This window comes from Salarias fasciatus, chromosome 18 (assembly GCF_902148845.1).
Source record: "Salarias fasciatus chromosome 18, fSalaFa1.1, whole genome shotgun sequence".
NCBI lineage: Eukaryota > Metazoa > Chordata > Actinopteri > Blenniiformes > Blenniidae > Salarias > Salarias fasciatus.
The window spans coordinates 16,499,387-16,515,710 of NC_043762.1; the positions used below are offsets into that span (position 1 = coordinate 16,499,387).

The following is a 16,324-nucleotide window of genomic DNA, read 5'->3' on the forward strand; positions in this document are numbered from 1 at the left end:
GTGGGTAAAAGTCAGAGTTTCACTTCAGATGTTCTTTATTTGGTAAATTCATGGTATTTTCTATTTTCCACACTGATCTGGATTTGATGGTCAACAGTCAAGGTCACCATGACCTTGTGGTTGTGTGTTTACAAAACGTACAAACTGAGCAATATTTATTCATTTTAGCTCAGACAAAACAATGGTCACCATGACTGACTAAATGTACAGTTTCACATCTGTACGCCCATAAAAATGTACACAAAGCCATTGATTTATTTTTTTCCCCTCCAGCGGGGGCGCCGCCTGCAGCCACGGTAGTTATCGTGGTTTGTATCGCCGCCCTGGTGGTGATCGTGGTGATCGGCGTCTACAGGATCCACGCCACACACCAGGAAGGCTCCAGAGAGGATGAAGATGAGGTCAAAGAGCCTGAGGCGGAATGGGACAACTCGGCGCTCACCATCACCGTCAACCCCATGGAGGTAACTCTGGCAATAATCCCTTTATAATCCGTTTATTGTCTGCAGTAGTTGAGATTTCAAAACGTGATTACTCAAAGGTACGGTGGCCCAGATGGTTCATCACAAAGGAGCAGCATAAAAATAAAAGCCACAGCATGAAAACAAAATCATGAAGACAAGTTTGAGAAGTAAACATCCTTACAGGCATTACTTCATAAGTAAGATAAGTCCTCACAAATCCCACAGCAACACGGTCTTCTGGAAGCGCTCCCTCTCTTCTGCTGTGGCTTTTGGATTCGTGTTGTTGGTTTTGCGATAAATGGTTTGGGCTTAAACATTCATGTTGTGGTGTTTGCATTTGGATGTGGAAGTTTTTTTTTTTTTCGTTGTGGCTTTTGGGTTTGTGTATGGACACCATTTATGGATTTATGTGACGGTGTCTCCTGCATTTGTTCGTAGCTTTTTTTGTGGGTTTTTTTTTTTTTTTCCCATTTGTACTGTGACTTTTTGCAATGCTGGTAACCTTTTGAGCGACTTTAAGTAGGGCTTCATCTAATGATAATTACTCTGGTTGTTTACGAACCTGCTGTTGTTTGCTCCTGATTTGCTGGTAGCTCTCATGCCACTGCAAGCTGATTCTGGTTTTGTTCTCCTCAGAACGTAAGAGGACCCCAGGCGGCGGCGGGTGAAGAAGTCAGAGCGGAAGAGCACGAGGAGGAGGAGGAGGATGAAGAGCTGGTGGGAGGCGGGACGAGTGCTGAGTCAGATAACAGTGATGAAGAGGAAAGAGAGGATGACAGCGGAGGGAGAAAAGATGTGGAGGAGAGAAAGCAGAAGGGAAAACTTGAGTGGGACAGTTCCTCGATGGCATATTAACCACAGACACACACAGGGATCAACAAATCCACAAACACACACTCTCCACATGTCTAGCTCAACCACACACACACATACACGCATGCATCATTTCACAACCGTACACATACAGAGACACACACAAATAAAATCTCCAATAATAATAAAAAAAAGAATTTACAATCCATGGCTGGAAAATACACTTTTAATCGTCCCGTGTTGTCATTTTTAATGAAACATCTCCCTCTGCTGGACAAAGTCAAAAAAGCACCATCACAGTGCTGGAGAACACAGTCTGGATGCACATTATTATTCATATCACAACCTGTAAAGAAGGCCAGAATATATCAAATGAGCACACTCATCTCATTATCTAAATAGATTTGTCTCCAGATAAAATCAAATAAAGAACTTTAAAACAACCATGACCCCAATCTTAAAAGCAGTGAAATTATTACAAATACAAGGATAAAATGTACTTTTCCCCCAATATTTTATACATGTGTCCTCAGATTACTTTTGTATGGTTTATTTTTTAGAGAGATTGTCTACAAATGTTGATTTATTAAGAAGTTTAAAAGCAAGATATATCCATAGACATAACCACTAGTCCATTTATCCAGAACCCTTTTTGGTGTTAATCCCATAGCTTGACTTGTAGGTATGATAGCTGTACTGTCACTCATCGTTATTATATTATTTGTTCTCATGATCAACTCGAATCCAACATGTTTGAAGTCTGTGTGATCAGTGCTGGGTTCCTCCTATTCAGTTGCAGTGCTGTGGTTCTTTGGCTTTGACAATAAAGAGAAGCAGGTTATCTCTCACCACAAACGTTCCACATTTCTCCCGATTCGCACACAAAACACAGCAGAAGTGTGACCCGTTGAATATCTTCCAGCTTCGGTGACTCGAAAGTATTTGGAATCTGACATGAATGCTTTTCTGTCTTGTGACTGAAAAAGATTGAAGTTGAAATACGGTTTGAAGCGAAGGAGCTGATCAATTTATTTAAAAGCCTGATTGTTTGCATCTGTCTGTGAACCATATCTATCCATACTGTGGACTGACGTAACCTTTGCTGTTTAGAGGTAGACCACTTCTGTTTCCGTTTAGCAGCAGATGAAAAGATACAGAGATGTTGCTGTGTGCCACTGGAAGTGTGTTTCTTTTTTCCTTTTCATATCTATAAAAAAGGGAGCCCTGCTATGCAATTATGGGCTCAGTATAAAAGAGCGGTGCACAGAAAATAGGGGTACTCCAGCGATTTGGAATATATTTACAGAGAGAGACCGAGGAATTAAAAAAGAGAGGTTTGAAGAGGTTGATGCTGCAGAAGCTGAGTTATATTGTCACTGAGGTCTCTTATAGTTCAGTCACCGAAAAATGAGATCTGTCGGATTTTCGTCTAAGATTTCCCAAGCACCTGTTCAGCTGCAGGATGCAGGATTCATCCGCTGGTTAGAAGTATAGCATCTCCACTGGTATAATAACTGTAATCGAACATCAGTGTTGGGGGAGTGTCCTCCGTCGCTGTGTCATGAGTCAGGATTTTACTTTTATTTTCTTTTAGTCAACAGTGAAAGCTGCACTAAATGTTGTTGCACAAAATTTTACAGAATTTATGAAAAAAAAAAAAAGATGGTAAAGAAAGACGATTGACTGTCCAACGTGCAAACGAAAGTCTTCTCATGTGAAAATGGTGGAGTACCCCTCTAAAGTCCAGTAATGTTACCCAGTGAAACCTAAATGTCGAGGCAAAGAAGCAGAGTTCACATGACAAGCAGTGGAACTCTTCCTGATGTTTATGTACATCCGTACTATGATTGTTTCTAATATTTGAAAAAAAAAAAAATAATAATATCGGCTAAGTCGAAACTGATCTTCAGGGTAACGTTTACGTTGGAATGAGCTAAAAGAGAACCCTGCATTCCCGTTAGTACTCGGAGACGGCGCCTCTCACCTCTTCACGTCTGCTGTCTCTGTTCACCTGCCTGACCTCTCGGCCTTTAGGCACCCGTGATTGTGATGTCATCCTTGTGAAGCAACTGCCTTGTTTCCTTCGTCTCCCTTTGTCATATTAATGCTTCTGATGGATTAAAGAGAAAACAACAGATTCTTTTACATATATAAAGAAAAAAAAAAACAAACCCTGTAAAAATGTTCAAGACAGTTATTTTATATATCAGTTTCTTTTTTTTTTTTGTAAACAAAATGGTTGGGATTTCTCTCTCTTTAGTGGTCATCCCCACTTCTGTATATTGACCAATAAAGACTTGTTTTAGACTCTGTGGCGCTCTCCTTCCTGTTTTTTGTGCACTTGCGTGAGTCGGGAGGCTTGCAAATTGCATAATTAATAAGCTGTCGTAGATTTTGGTGAGCCGCCTGAATTCATCACAGGTTGGAGCTGCATGCCCGGGTGCTTCATTTGTTCACTTAATAAGCTTACGCAGACACTGTATCGTTCAAGCAGCACCGCAACATTTTTTTCAAAGTATTTCTGGGCCAAGAGGGTGCCGACGTATGTATGTTTTTCTGTTACGATGTAGGAGGAGAGCATATCCAAAGCAAGATTTCATTCCAAGCATATGCTTAAGTGTTTATCTTTCAGAGCTTAGCATGACTTATGGCATAAATTAGAAGAAGAAAAAAAAAAGCCTCTGAAGAGAAAAATGCTTCAACATGCAAGGTGTTATATAATAACCATCAGTCAGTGCTGCCAGTCAGTACACATTCATTTCCTATATTGCAAACCAGCGCTGCAGGGTGCTGGACGACAGATAGTTGAAAGCAACTAATTAAACTTCTGGACATGTTTTTGGAAGGTGGAAGGAGAACGTATCCAAAGAAAACCCACGCACAGGGAGAAAATGTGTAGTGTAAACTGGGAGTTTATTAATAAAAGAACCTGAAATTAAATAATATTTATATTTTAAAAAAATCTGTAATACACTTATCTGTTTATTTACATCTTAATAGATTCTCACCAAAACACTGAGACAAATTATTTTAATAAGCTCTGCAGGTGGATCTCAATGACTTTCTTAGAATATCAGTTAAAAGTTCATTTATTTCAATGATTCAAATCAAAAGAGGAAACTTGATATATAGATTCATTCCACAAGGGGCAATGCATTTCAGTTATTTCTTCTAAATCTTAATGATTATTTACTGTTTCCAAAATCCAGTATCTCAGGAATATAGAATACTGCATCATAACAATGTTGAACTGCTGGTGAGTTTGCTGGTCAACCACACAGTTATTCCATTATCATTAAGCCAGGTATTGGTTATTTCAGCCTGTATACAGTAGTTTGATGATGGATGGGTATCATGCACTCACTGTATGTCTTATCTTATGTATCTTATTTATCCACACACTGTAGTCAGAGTATCACCTACTGGTAGGACAGAATCGTGTCTCTGTTCTCTCATGGGTCACAAATAAACACATTCATAGGTTCTTCTCACATCAACAGTCTGGTAACGTCACACATCCTCCGTCATTGTCAGTCCACTCAGCTTCTTATGAAAAAAATTCACATTGTCCTCCGTTCTTTGGAAAACTTAATTGTAGCTCGACAAGAGAGCTTCATTGTTTTTTCTTTCTGGAGAAATAAACAAATCTCTGAAGTAGCAGTTGTTCAATCCCCAGTGACATTTAATTAAATGACTTTTCTCTTTTGTATTTCAAGAGAGAGTCCATTGTTAATAGTTTTATAGTATTACTGGACATAAAAATGCTTCACATCAACCGTTTTGTAAAGAAAGTTTATTGATAACATTCAGAGAAAAAAATGAGTGTGTTGGTGATGTGCATCTCTTATTGTGATTTAACACAAACAACATGCAATTCTTGGTTACATCTCAAAAAATAAGATTATTAAAAAAGTGTATTATTGTGTCACTCATAGCTGTACGTATCTGAACGGATGGATGTTTGAGTGTGTGGCACTGATCAGCACGATCCCCCTTGTTGCTTATGGAGTTTGCATGTTTTCCCTGAGTCTGCATGAGTCTCCAGAGTCTAAATTCCTCTGACTATTCAATGCATTTGGGGTTAATTTGGACCGGTGACCTAACCAGGGGGAGCATTACCTTGCAGGTATGAATGTTTGGAAGAAATTTTGGGTAAAATCAACTTTTTTTAATGTACATAAACTTTTGGACATGCACTTGCATGTATAAAAAACTGTTTTGGTAAACATGCAAGCGCTTAAAATCCTATTATCCAATGAAATGACCTTCGATCAGTGAATTGATTACAGGACCTGCAATTCATAAGTGAGTGGATCAACTGTATCAAATACAATGGTTCTTTGAGCTTCTGATTTTTAATAAGAAATCATGGTTCAAAGAAACAAGTGAAGGGTAAAACGAATACAGTGTTAAAGCACATGTAATGTGAGAAGCCCTGTTTTAACAGGAGACTGACCGCATCAATACATTTGCAGGAAAAAACAAAACAAACGCACGTTGAAAACTACTGAAAATAATTCAACTTCTACACTTGCTTTATCCAACTCAAGGTGTCGAGGAGCAGGTGCTCATCCCAACAGATGAAGGTCAGGGGCAGCGTACACCCTGGACTAAAGATAAACAGCGAGGAAGTCAGTCATATACACTCACATTGGAAAATTTCACAATCACTAAGTGACCTCAAAAGCATGTTTTTGGACTGTTGGTTGAAAACAGAGTGTCTCTGGGGGAAAAAAATCCACACAAAAACAGGAAGAACAATATTTAATATCTATTTTTCTTCATAGGATTACAAAGCACTGCATGTTGTGATGCAGCTGCACTCTGATGCAACGACTTAATGCATTCAGTGATGCAACGATTTGCAACAATATGGTGAGCAGGCCCCTAAAAACAAGCAAATTTAAAGCATCGTGTGTGTCCAAAGCGTTTGTTGTGATAAAGCTACCATACTTGTCAAGATACAAAAAATAATCTGAAAGACAGGATGACTCTGCCAAACAAAGCAAAACGTGTTGGGAGAAGGACGCAATCTGTTAGACAGACAGGATTATGCAACAAAGAGTGGAGGCGCACAACAGCTCAGGGATAAATGAGATTTTCTTTTATCATCAGAAAGAAAAGAAAAAACTTCTATAACTCACAAACAAAAGGGAGACCCATTAAACCATGAACACATCCATGAGGTTCTTGAGCACAAGAAACAAACAACAGCTTCGGTATATGAACAACACTGTGCTGCTCGAAGCAATATGTATCTTCTCTACGTTAATATGTATGCTATATGATGTATATTCTTTCTTTTATTGAGCTTAAGCACAAACAGTATGTTCAATATGGACATATGCTGATGTATATGATACCATACATCAACTATTTTTATCTCCTTATATTTTTATACTCCGGACAACTGACAACGCCGTGACCATGATTCACTCGTTATGTCATTTTTATGTATGACACACACACATAATAGCAGTGTCTTTTTCCCCCATTCTTTTCTTTTCAGTTTGCCATGTAGAGCTTCTCAATATGTATTAGTGTAGCTGCAGCAGAATGTGTTGGTGTGCTTTCACGCTGTACTCTTTGTACACTCACCGCGTTTTGTTTTGCTGTGATTCAATAAAGACAGAAGACGCTCATGCCGCACAAAGCTGGGACATGCTGTTAAACTTGAATAAGTGGATGAAATAAAACAGGAAGAACTAACAAAAGTGCACAGCACGTTGTTCATTAAAATGTGCAATACTGCAAATGCGAGAATTTTTCCATTTCACCATTAAAATATTTGCCGTAGTGTTTCGATGCCGCTGTGTTGAGCTGCTGCACATTGTAACAAGAAGAACTCAAAGTAATTGTGTTTTCTTAGGATGCTGCTATTTAGCAAATTGGATTAAATTGTAGGGAAATGTGTGTTTAGGCAGAAGCAGGGCGGTTTTGAGCTTATAAAAAGCAGTGAATGTCATTGAAGAAATGTCTTCTATGCATGTAGTTTGGGCACAGACGGATCGATCAAGCTTCATCATTGCTGCTTTTCTCCTACGCAGAAAAGCATTTGATCATTTGAACACAGGAAGGAGTATTTCAAAGACGTGTTTGTTTGTTTTTTAAATCAGGGAATATGTTTGGTTTTGAGTCATTTGGTGGTGTTTTAGTTGGCATCCTTGTTTGACACTTTCCAGCCTGTAGTCTGCATGTTCTCCCTGTCTGCCTGGTTTTTCAGTGTCACTCCAGTTTGTTCTCACAGGAATCCCAAAAAAAACCCTGTCACTAGGTGAAATGCCCTGGCTGTACCTGAAGAAAGTCTTGAAAGAGCCAATTCACCTGACAGGTATAGAGCATCACTGCCCCCTGCTGGTGGAAGCAACAGCAAATTTAGAGGAATCCTCAGAATCTGGAGAAGTCAGTGTCAGTCCTCTGAGACTCTTCTGCCTCATGTTTGACCTCATGTACAAGAGGAAACACAGACTCACAACTCGGTCCAGCCAGTACACCGAAACTACAAAGAAAGAGGTGATGTGTTGTTATTGTGGCTGACATTATCTAAGCGATGTGGTTCCATCAAATTTTCACTGATCTCATTTATTTCAGCCCTCTCCTCAGCCAGATTCCAGCTCGGAGGCCGAGGACATAAGTTACTTTGCCCATGCTCTTGCAGCACTCCTGAGCATCTTGTAGGCATTTATCTGTCTTCAGGAAGTTGTTGTAATGTCAACATATCTGCTCGTGCAGAGTTGAGCCACACTGTCTGTTCATTGATGAAACGAGGCGACCCTCAAAGCATTCAGGTAAAGCTCAAGTTTGGATTGATTAAAATAGTATAGAAGAGCGACGGAGTCATAGTTGTGGCATTACTGGCAAAATTTGCATGTAATTTTATTAAGAATATAAAATAATTTGTTATTAAGTGCAATTGAAATAATCCAAATTGAATATTCTTCTTTACTTGTTTTCCCAGCTTTGTAGCGGCTCCAGAGTATCAGAGTGAGCACAAAGCCGAACCCTGGAGATGCTGCAAATCCATCAACCATACGAGTTTAAATTAGAGTGACGAGATAAAATAAATTGGGTGACGGGATAATGCTGGTGTACCGAGAGGAAACACACAACTCCAATCCCACATGCAGAGAGGGTTCACACCTGGAACCTGTAATGGTCAAGTGTAAACTTTAATGCTTTCAGCAATTAAATTCATGTATTTATCCAGTTGAAAGTTTTCCATGTCTGTAGATTAAAGTAACTGTATCAAAAACCAACCAATCAAACAGCGACGTGTTCAGAATGTACATGTAGTGTAAATCTGGACTCACAGTAGACATGTAAAGGCACGCATTCTGTTCAATGATATCATTCAACGCTATCATTTCAAGTCATTTTGCTTTAATCAAAAGTGCAATGTGATATGTAGGAAAGACACGTTAAAGCTATAAAATCAACAATATAGCTAGGACAAGTATAAGCAAACACAGATTTGCTAAGACTTTAAATTATCCTTCAACAGCGTGATCACCCATTCAAGGGAGTAAAAGCAAAAAGTTGTGAGAAAAATGAGTGTAGAAACATGAAAAAAGTCTAATTAACTAAATAGATAGGACAGACATACACACACACACACTGCAGAGGCAAATGAGTGTCAATAATTTTCTCCACTACGCCACACAGCCTCTCTTAAGTACAATGGTGAAGTAATAATTGCACATTTCACTACTGATGAGGGATAATTTCTTTCCCATCTTGAAGTCTGAGGCATCCTAATGATGCTGTAGTTTAAGGCTGGAAAAGAAAAGAAGTCCAGAGGTATTTCACACTTCACTGTGGAGCTCCTGGGTCGATCTCGAAGAGCTTTTAAACGACCGGCCTTCATTAAGTTAATCTATTCAAAGCTGAGATGAAGAGCTGCGGCTCTGCTTTTGCTTCTTGCTCACAATAGTGCTGAGTGTTCATTTGTGGACTCTCAGGCTCCCCCGAGGATGAAGAAATACAATCAGCTAATTAGTAGCTTAATGTGCGTTTTAACTGATGGGCACCACATGTTCAATAATCCTGTAATGGAACTCTGAGGAGCAGGAGAGCGATTAATTCCTATTGACTTTTCTTCAGCTTTTCAGCTTCTCAGATGACAACATGTGTTAAATTCAAGTTGTAGATTTTTTTTACTTTCTGTTTTTCTTTTTTTCCCTCTCATTTGGATTGTGTTGTCTTTTTTCTTTCGTCTGTTTAATCCTAAATAAAAGAAAAATTATTTGACAGAAGTTGGCTGAAGTTGCTTTTTCTGCTGCTTATCAAATACAGACTGAACTAAAAGTTAATGTTGATCAGTCAATGCCGCACAGAACCTTTTGAACTGTCAACCATCATCTTATTCTGTTAAAATATCAGTATAAACAGCAAAATGTGCACAATAAGGAAGGAGAAGTTTAGTATCTGAAGGCAAAGTTTCTTTTCAAAGTAGCTCCTTCTTGCTGATAAGTTTCAGTGATTATCACTTTGCATATAAGATGCATCCAGGGACAGTACTATGTACCGCTGTGTTCAGAAAATGATCAAGATCACCTCCACGGTTCATTACAGACAATCTGAGGTGACAACTACAATTATGTTCAGTTTTGCTTGAGAACTTCACAGATGCTGTAATTTCACTGAAGCGTCACTTTTCATGTTGCAGCTTGCATATTAATGAAGTGGATCATAAGTGCAACTTTTAGAGCAAAGTGAAAACAAGCTTAATGCACACAAGTGTCCTCTGGCTCTCCGAAACAATTTGACATAGACATAAGTTTTTAATTTTAGGCAGAGCAACATCTAACAAAAGATTCAGGAGAATATATTTTCTGTGTCTTACTAATCCTTTTATACTTTCTTCTTGTTAAACTCTGGAAATGTTCACTTGTCATCATGCCACTCTTGACTCTTAGTGATGGTCGAACACATGCAAGCATTTGCAGCAGAATAATGATTGAAATAAACTCAGTTTTATAAAGTTACACACAGTTTGTTGGATTTGCAGTCACTTCAATGAACATCAGCCAAAACAGCAAAGTGATGTATTTAAGAATATCTCTTGCTACGTATAAGCCTTTTTGCTGGCTGTCAGTCTCAGTGATCGGGTGTACTACAGGATGTGCTATAAGGTGGTATTGGAAAAGTCATTACATTAGAAAATTACCGCATTTGCTCCTGGTCCTCCCAGAACCACAAATTGCCAAGTTTAATCAGCACAGTACATCTAATGCTTCTGATACATTATTTTGGGCAGATAAATAGATTTTGTACATTTAAACTTCAAATGATCTTTTACAAGTCAGAGAGAGGTTTGTCAAATTTAGAGAATTTTCTATGGAAATACAGAGAAACCTGAATGATTTTGGAGAGTTTCACAATTTTGAAATGACTTTAATATATTTGAATTGCACATAAGGAAATTTTGACGAACATTTGCATCTCCAAGTATTTTGTTGGTACGATCCAATATAAGGTGAAGCTCAAACTTTTCCGCCTGCAGTCAGCAGATAAGTCCCTTCCTAATCTGCATCAACATGTGTGACTTACATGTGATGAGACCAGTTCTTCAAATTCTCACTTCCCTGCTTGTCTTTCTCACATAAAATCCTCATAAATGTGAACATTGCATTGGCTAGACAACACCTAATTAATTCACGAAATTTAAACTCTCAGAAGTAAGCACGATGATGCAGAACTGAAAGAAAGACAACACCAAAAAAGCTTCTTCTCTGTTTTCACCTGTCAAACACAGGAGTTTGCCGGGAGTTCTCTCTGTCCATGCACACGTTTCCTTGGAGTTCTCTGGCTTCCTCCCACGTGTCCATAATGTGCTCCTTGGTGTGAATGTGTGTCCAGGTGTGTCCTGCCCTCGCCCACTGTAAGCTGTGTCTATACAGCTCTACAGCTATGTCTGTAACGCTTCCTTCCCAGATTCAGTGTTCTCCTTTTTCAACAAACGTCACACAAGATGGTATTTTTCACAAACAAAATTTATTGGAATTGATGCCAAACGAAACCAGTCGTAACATTTTCATATGCAGTACCAGAGTTATCAAACTGTCATCTTTAATGAACTTGAGCATAAAACATGACGCAATGCATTAGCTCTCTGTGTTACAGATGAATCCAACTCTGGATACGCAGATCAGAACAGTCGGAGAAAAGGAAAAAATGAGAACAGGACTGATAAAGCTGTGAACAATGAATGAGACGATGAATGAGACTTCAGTCGCCTCAGGCCACCTCCTCCTTTTCATATGAAGTGCCAGAGCTCTGAAATCATCATCTTACGCAGATCAGAACAGTCGGAGAACAGGAAAATATGCGGACTGATAAAGTTGTGAACAATGAATGAGACTTCAGCCGCCTCAGGCCACCTCTTCCTCCTTTTTATGTGAAGTGGCAGACTTATGAAACCGTCATGTTTAATGAACATAAAAAAAAAAAAAACATGACGCACCAGGTTAGCTCTCTGTGTTACACATGAATCCCTCTCTGGAACCAGAACAGTGGGAGAACAGCAAAAAATGAGAACGGGACTGATAAAGCTGTGAACGATGAATGAGACTTCAGCCGCCTCAGGCCACCTCCTCCTCCTCCTCCCCCTCCTCCTCCTCGAACTCGTCCTCCTCGGCGGTGGCGTCCTGGTACTGCTGGTACTCGGACACCAGGTCGTTCATGTTGCTCTCGGCCTCGGTGAACTCCATCTCATCCATCCCCTCGCCGGTGTACCAGTGCAGGAAGGCCTTGCGGCGGAACATGGCGGTGAACTGCTCCGAGATGCGCTTGAACAGCTCCTGGATGGCCGTGCTGTTTCCGATGAAGGTGGCGGACATCTTGAGGCCGCGCGGCGGGATGTCGCACACGGCCGTCTTCACGTTGTTGGGGATCCACTCCACGAAGTAGCTGCTGTTCTTGTTCTGCACGTTGAGCATCTGCTCGTCCACCTCCTTCATGGACATCCGCCCGCGGAACACGGCCGCCACGGTCAGGTAGCGGCCGTGGCGAGGGTCGCAGGCCGCCATCATGTTCTTGGCGTCGAACATCTGCTGCGTGAGTTCGGGGACGGTGAGGGCGCGGTACTGCTGGCTGCCGCGGCTGGTGAGGGGGGCGAACCCGGGCATGAAGAAGTGGAGGCGGGGGAAGGGCACCATGTTGACGGCCAGCTTGCGGAGGTCGGCGTTGAGCTGGCCGGGGAAGCGCAGGCAGGTGGTGACGCCGCTCATGGTGGCGGAGACCAGGTGGTTGAGGTCTCCGTAAGTGGGCGTGGTCAGCTTCAGGGTTCGGAAGCAGATGTCGTACAGAGCCTCGTTGTCGATGCAGTACGTCTCGTCCGTGTTCTCCACCAGCTGGTGGACGGACAGGGTGGCGTTGTAGGGCTCCACCACGGTGTCCGACACCTGGACAAACGAGGGACAGACCAGACGCCGTTTACACAGCGCTTCCAGTGAAAACACACTGTTTTTTGCATTTTTGCCCCAGAAAACTTCCTGGGTAAAACAACTATTTTGGCAGCATTTCTCTTGTCTACAGAGAGCCTGAGTGTTTTCAGAAGTTTCACCTTGGGAGACGGCACCACGCTGAAGGTGTTCATGATGCGGTCGGGGTACTCCTCGCGGATCTTGCTGATGAGCAGCGTGCCCATGCCGGAGCCGGTGCCACCTCCCAGGGAGTGTGTGAGCTGGAAGCCCTGCAGGCAGTCGCAGCTCTCGGTCTCCTTCCTCGCTACATCCAGGACCGAGTCCACCAGCTCAGCTCCCTCCGTGTAGTGACCCTTGGCCCAGTTGTTTCCAGCTCCGCTCTGACCTGGGAGGAAAGGGTTAATTCCAGCTGGATCTTGAGCAGTTGGTCTAATAATAGAACTAGATTTGGCCGGTTCTGTAGTGGTTCCATTTCCATTTTCTCAATGAAAAAGTGTTTTCAAACACTTAAGTGTGACTTTATGAATGTTTCCTCTAAAATGATCTGAGGGATGTATTTGCACACTGAGTTAAAGACGGAGCACTGAGGTCTGTTACAGTCTGTTATTTATTCATTCCCTTCATGTTCTGTTGCTATCCTCTATAAAAGAGATGATAGTTGAACTGAAATAATAAAATCTTTGCATGTCATGGCTTTATTCCTGTTTAATAATGTGTGTCTTTGTTACCTACCGAAGACAAAGTTGTCTGGTCTGAAGATTTGTCCGAAGGGGCCAGAGCGGACAGAGTCCATGGTGCCGGGCTCCAGATCCACCAAGATGGCCCGTGGCACGTACTTTCCACCTGAAACATGAGACATGCTGATATGAGCATTTACCAAGTCTTCAAGAAAAAGCAGAAACTCATCTAAGGTGAAGAAAGCCCACCAGAAGCCTCATTGTAGTAGACGCTGATGCGGTCCAGCTGCAGGTCGCTGTCTCCGTGGTACGATCCTGTTGGGTCGATGCCGTGCTCATCACTGATCACCTCCCAGAACTACAAGAAAGAAACTCATCTTCAACACTGAAGTACATGTTAAACTGTTTGTGGCTTGAAATTTCTTCTTCTGAATAAGAGAAAAGCTGTCAATCCATTAGAATCTTCATGATTTCTCATGTGTCACTCTAAATAGACAATATCAGCACATCCTTGTGTACATTTTGGCTTCATAGTGAAAATATATAATAATTCAATATTATCACATGAAGGCAGCCGAACAAGCCGTTGAGAGACTATGAGATGAACTATGTTATGGGACTCTTTCGGGTGGAGCAGCGTCCAGTGTGACCCGGCGGGACGTCTCCGCCTGCCACGCCCAGCTGAAGGATGATTTTGTGCCCCGCCACTACTGACCTGCTTCCCGCCTTCTGTTACTGCCATGAGATTCTGTGGTAAAGTGAGCCAGAATGGCGGGCATCTTGAAAAATGGCAGCCATCTTGATTTTCAGGTGGCCAGTATATTTTTTCCAAAAAAGTAACCGTTATGGAGTATTTTTTTTTGTCAAGTTTGGCGCTTGTATCACAATTTGAACGATTCACCTGAAAAAAAATCATTTATCTGCTGCACTATAAGTCATGATTCTTTACATTATCATAGTAGCCTAGTGAGAACAAGGGTGTTTTGCAAGTTCCCGCAGTTCCATTGCTTGAATATCTGGCATAATCCGTTGCATTTTTTTTTTTTTTTTTGGAAACAAAGGATTTTTTTTCCCGCAACAGTCACAAAACTCTGCATTTTCTAGAAGGACTGTCTTCACACGCCACAGGCGGTCACTTGTGTTGACTTTAAGGTAAAGTACCTGTAACGGTTGTTTGGTTCAAGTCTTTAACCAAACAACCGTTACAGGTTTCATTAAAAATCACAGGGTCTCCATACCTTAGCGCCAATCTGGTTTCCACATTGTCCGGCCTGCAGGTGCACGATTTCACGCATTTTGTGAATGTTTTAGCCGAGTCCCGGAGAGCTGAGGGGTTTGTCAATGGAGCCTGTCGACGACTTTGGGTGTGGAGATGCGACCTGTCACCAGGAGGTCCTCGGAGCTTCTGACTAATGATGACGAGCTGCTGACAACGGTTTCACAGCTGCGCGCATGGATACTGAAATAACGATGCTACACAATCCCGCATATCTGATCCATGATAGAGTCAGTACTTCAAATTCATTCAAGGAGGGACACAAACTGGAGTAAAAGTGAAAAATATTAGCAAAAGGAGCACGACAGTTGTGGAAACCACCGGGGACTACTTTTCCTTCCGCCTGTGTGAGCCACCGGTCACACCGCACTTTGGTTGTTTCCTGAAGTATTGAAAAGTATTTGTACTCGTTAGGAAATCAGCGCTAATATTTATTGCAGAAGTAAGTAAGTAAGTAAGCTTTATTTGTATAGCACTTTTCCCAGACCAGGGTCACAAAGTGCTTCACATAAAAATAATCTGTACAAAATAGAAAATACAAAATACAATCACTAAAATAACAAATATGCAAGGTAAAACAGTACCATGCAGGCCAGAAAACAAATAGATATACAAGATAAAAACAGTACCATACAGGCTAAAAGGCTTGTTCAAAGAAAAAGGTCTTTAGCTGCTTTTTAAAAGAATCAACATTGTCCAGAGACCTGAAGCTATTGTTTGCAATCGCAGGGATCAAACGTTTCCTGTAGTTCAAAATTGATTTTCAAATTAAATTTCGCAGAATTCATGTCAGGATTGAAACAGAATGTTGGTAATTATTGCCTTTATCAATGGTTGGACGCATAAATTCCATTAAAATGATCTCCCTTCCCAGATTTCTGTATTTGTGTCAAAACCTCCCAATTTATCTCACATCAGCGTTTTTTAAAGACTTGGATTCAATTATTCTTTCCTACGTTTGGAATGGCAAGAATGCCAAACATTCAAAGATGCACTTACAGAAATCTGAAGCATAGGGAGGGTTCGGTCTGCCGGTATTTAAACATTATTACTGGGCCGCCAATGTCAGGGCTCTGATGTTTTGGCAGCAAGGTACTCTGGACAGACACCTTCAACCCCTTTGTGGCTAAAGATTTAGGGTGACCATACGTCCTCTTTTACCCGGACATGTCCTCTTTTTACGTCCTGTCCGGGGCGTCCGGAGCCTCGTAAACCAGACCCACTCACTCCTCAACCACATTTGGATTTGGATTTGAGCTCATCTCCAAAATCCAAACGGATGAGGAGTGGGCGGGTCTGGTTTACGAGGCAGGGGCGTCCGGGCGGTTTTTTTAAATTCAAGGAAATGTCCGAGGTTTACTCTTTCTCCTTTCTCATAGCACGTGAACGTAAATTGACCAGCGCTTTGCACACAATACTATGATACTTTGTTGCGCGACGTAATAACCGAGAGGCGGTCTTGTGAGCCGATCTGCGCCGCGCGCGTGCACACAGACGGAGCGGAGTCGACGGTGCTGCTCAGACAGCGGGGCGCTTCTTCTTCTTCTGTGTTGTTTACCGGCGGATGGCACCATTTCAACAGGCGCATTACCGCCTCCTATCGCTATAGAGTGGGATCAGAGAACCATCTAAATTCTATTTATTAACCCCGTTAATAGAAGGTACGAGATA

General features: G+C 41.5%; 2 protein-coding genes across 2 annotated transcripts in view; one reads left to right on the forward strand and one right to left on the reverse strand.

Moving 5' to 3' along the window:
- Window positions 1-3,459, forward strand: part of LOC115405538 (calsyntenin-2-like) — a 155,053-nt gene extending 151,594 nt beyond the window's left edge. The window contains exons 17-18 of the mRNA XM_030115143.1: window positions 274-464; window positions 1,101-3,459. Of these exons, the coding sequence (XP_029971003.1) occupies window positions 274-464; window positions 1,101-1,319 (410 nt within the window). The 3' untranslated portion in view covers window positions 1,320-3,459. The remainder of the gene's footprint in view (window positions 1-273; window positions 465-1,100) is intronic.
- An 8,398-nt stretch (window positions 3,460-11,857) lies between these two features.
- LOC115405539 (tubulin beta chain) lies at window positions 11,858-13,754 on the reverse strand. Its single transcript, XM_030115144.1, has 4 exons — window positions 13,627-13,754; window positions 13,433-13,543; window positions 12,841-13,085; window positions 11,858-12,679 (listed from the first exon to the last, which is right to left on the reverse strand). Exons 2-4 carry the CDS (start codon window positions 13,491-13,493, stop codon window positions 11,858-11,860), a joined length of 1,128 nt encoding a protein of 375 aa, XP_029971004.1. The 5' UTR covers window positions 13,494-13,543; window positions 13,627-13,754.
- Window positions 13,755-16,324: the final 2,570 nt, after the last annotated feature.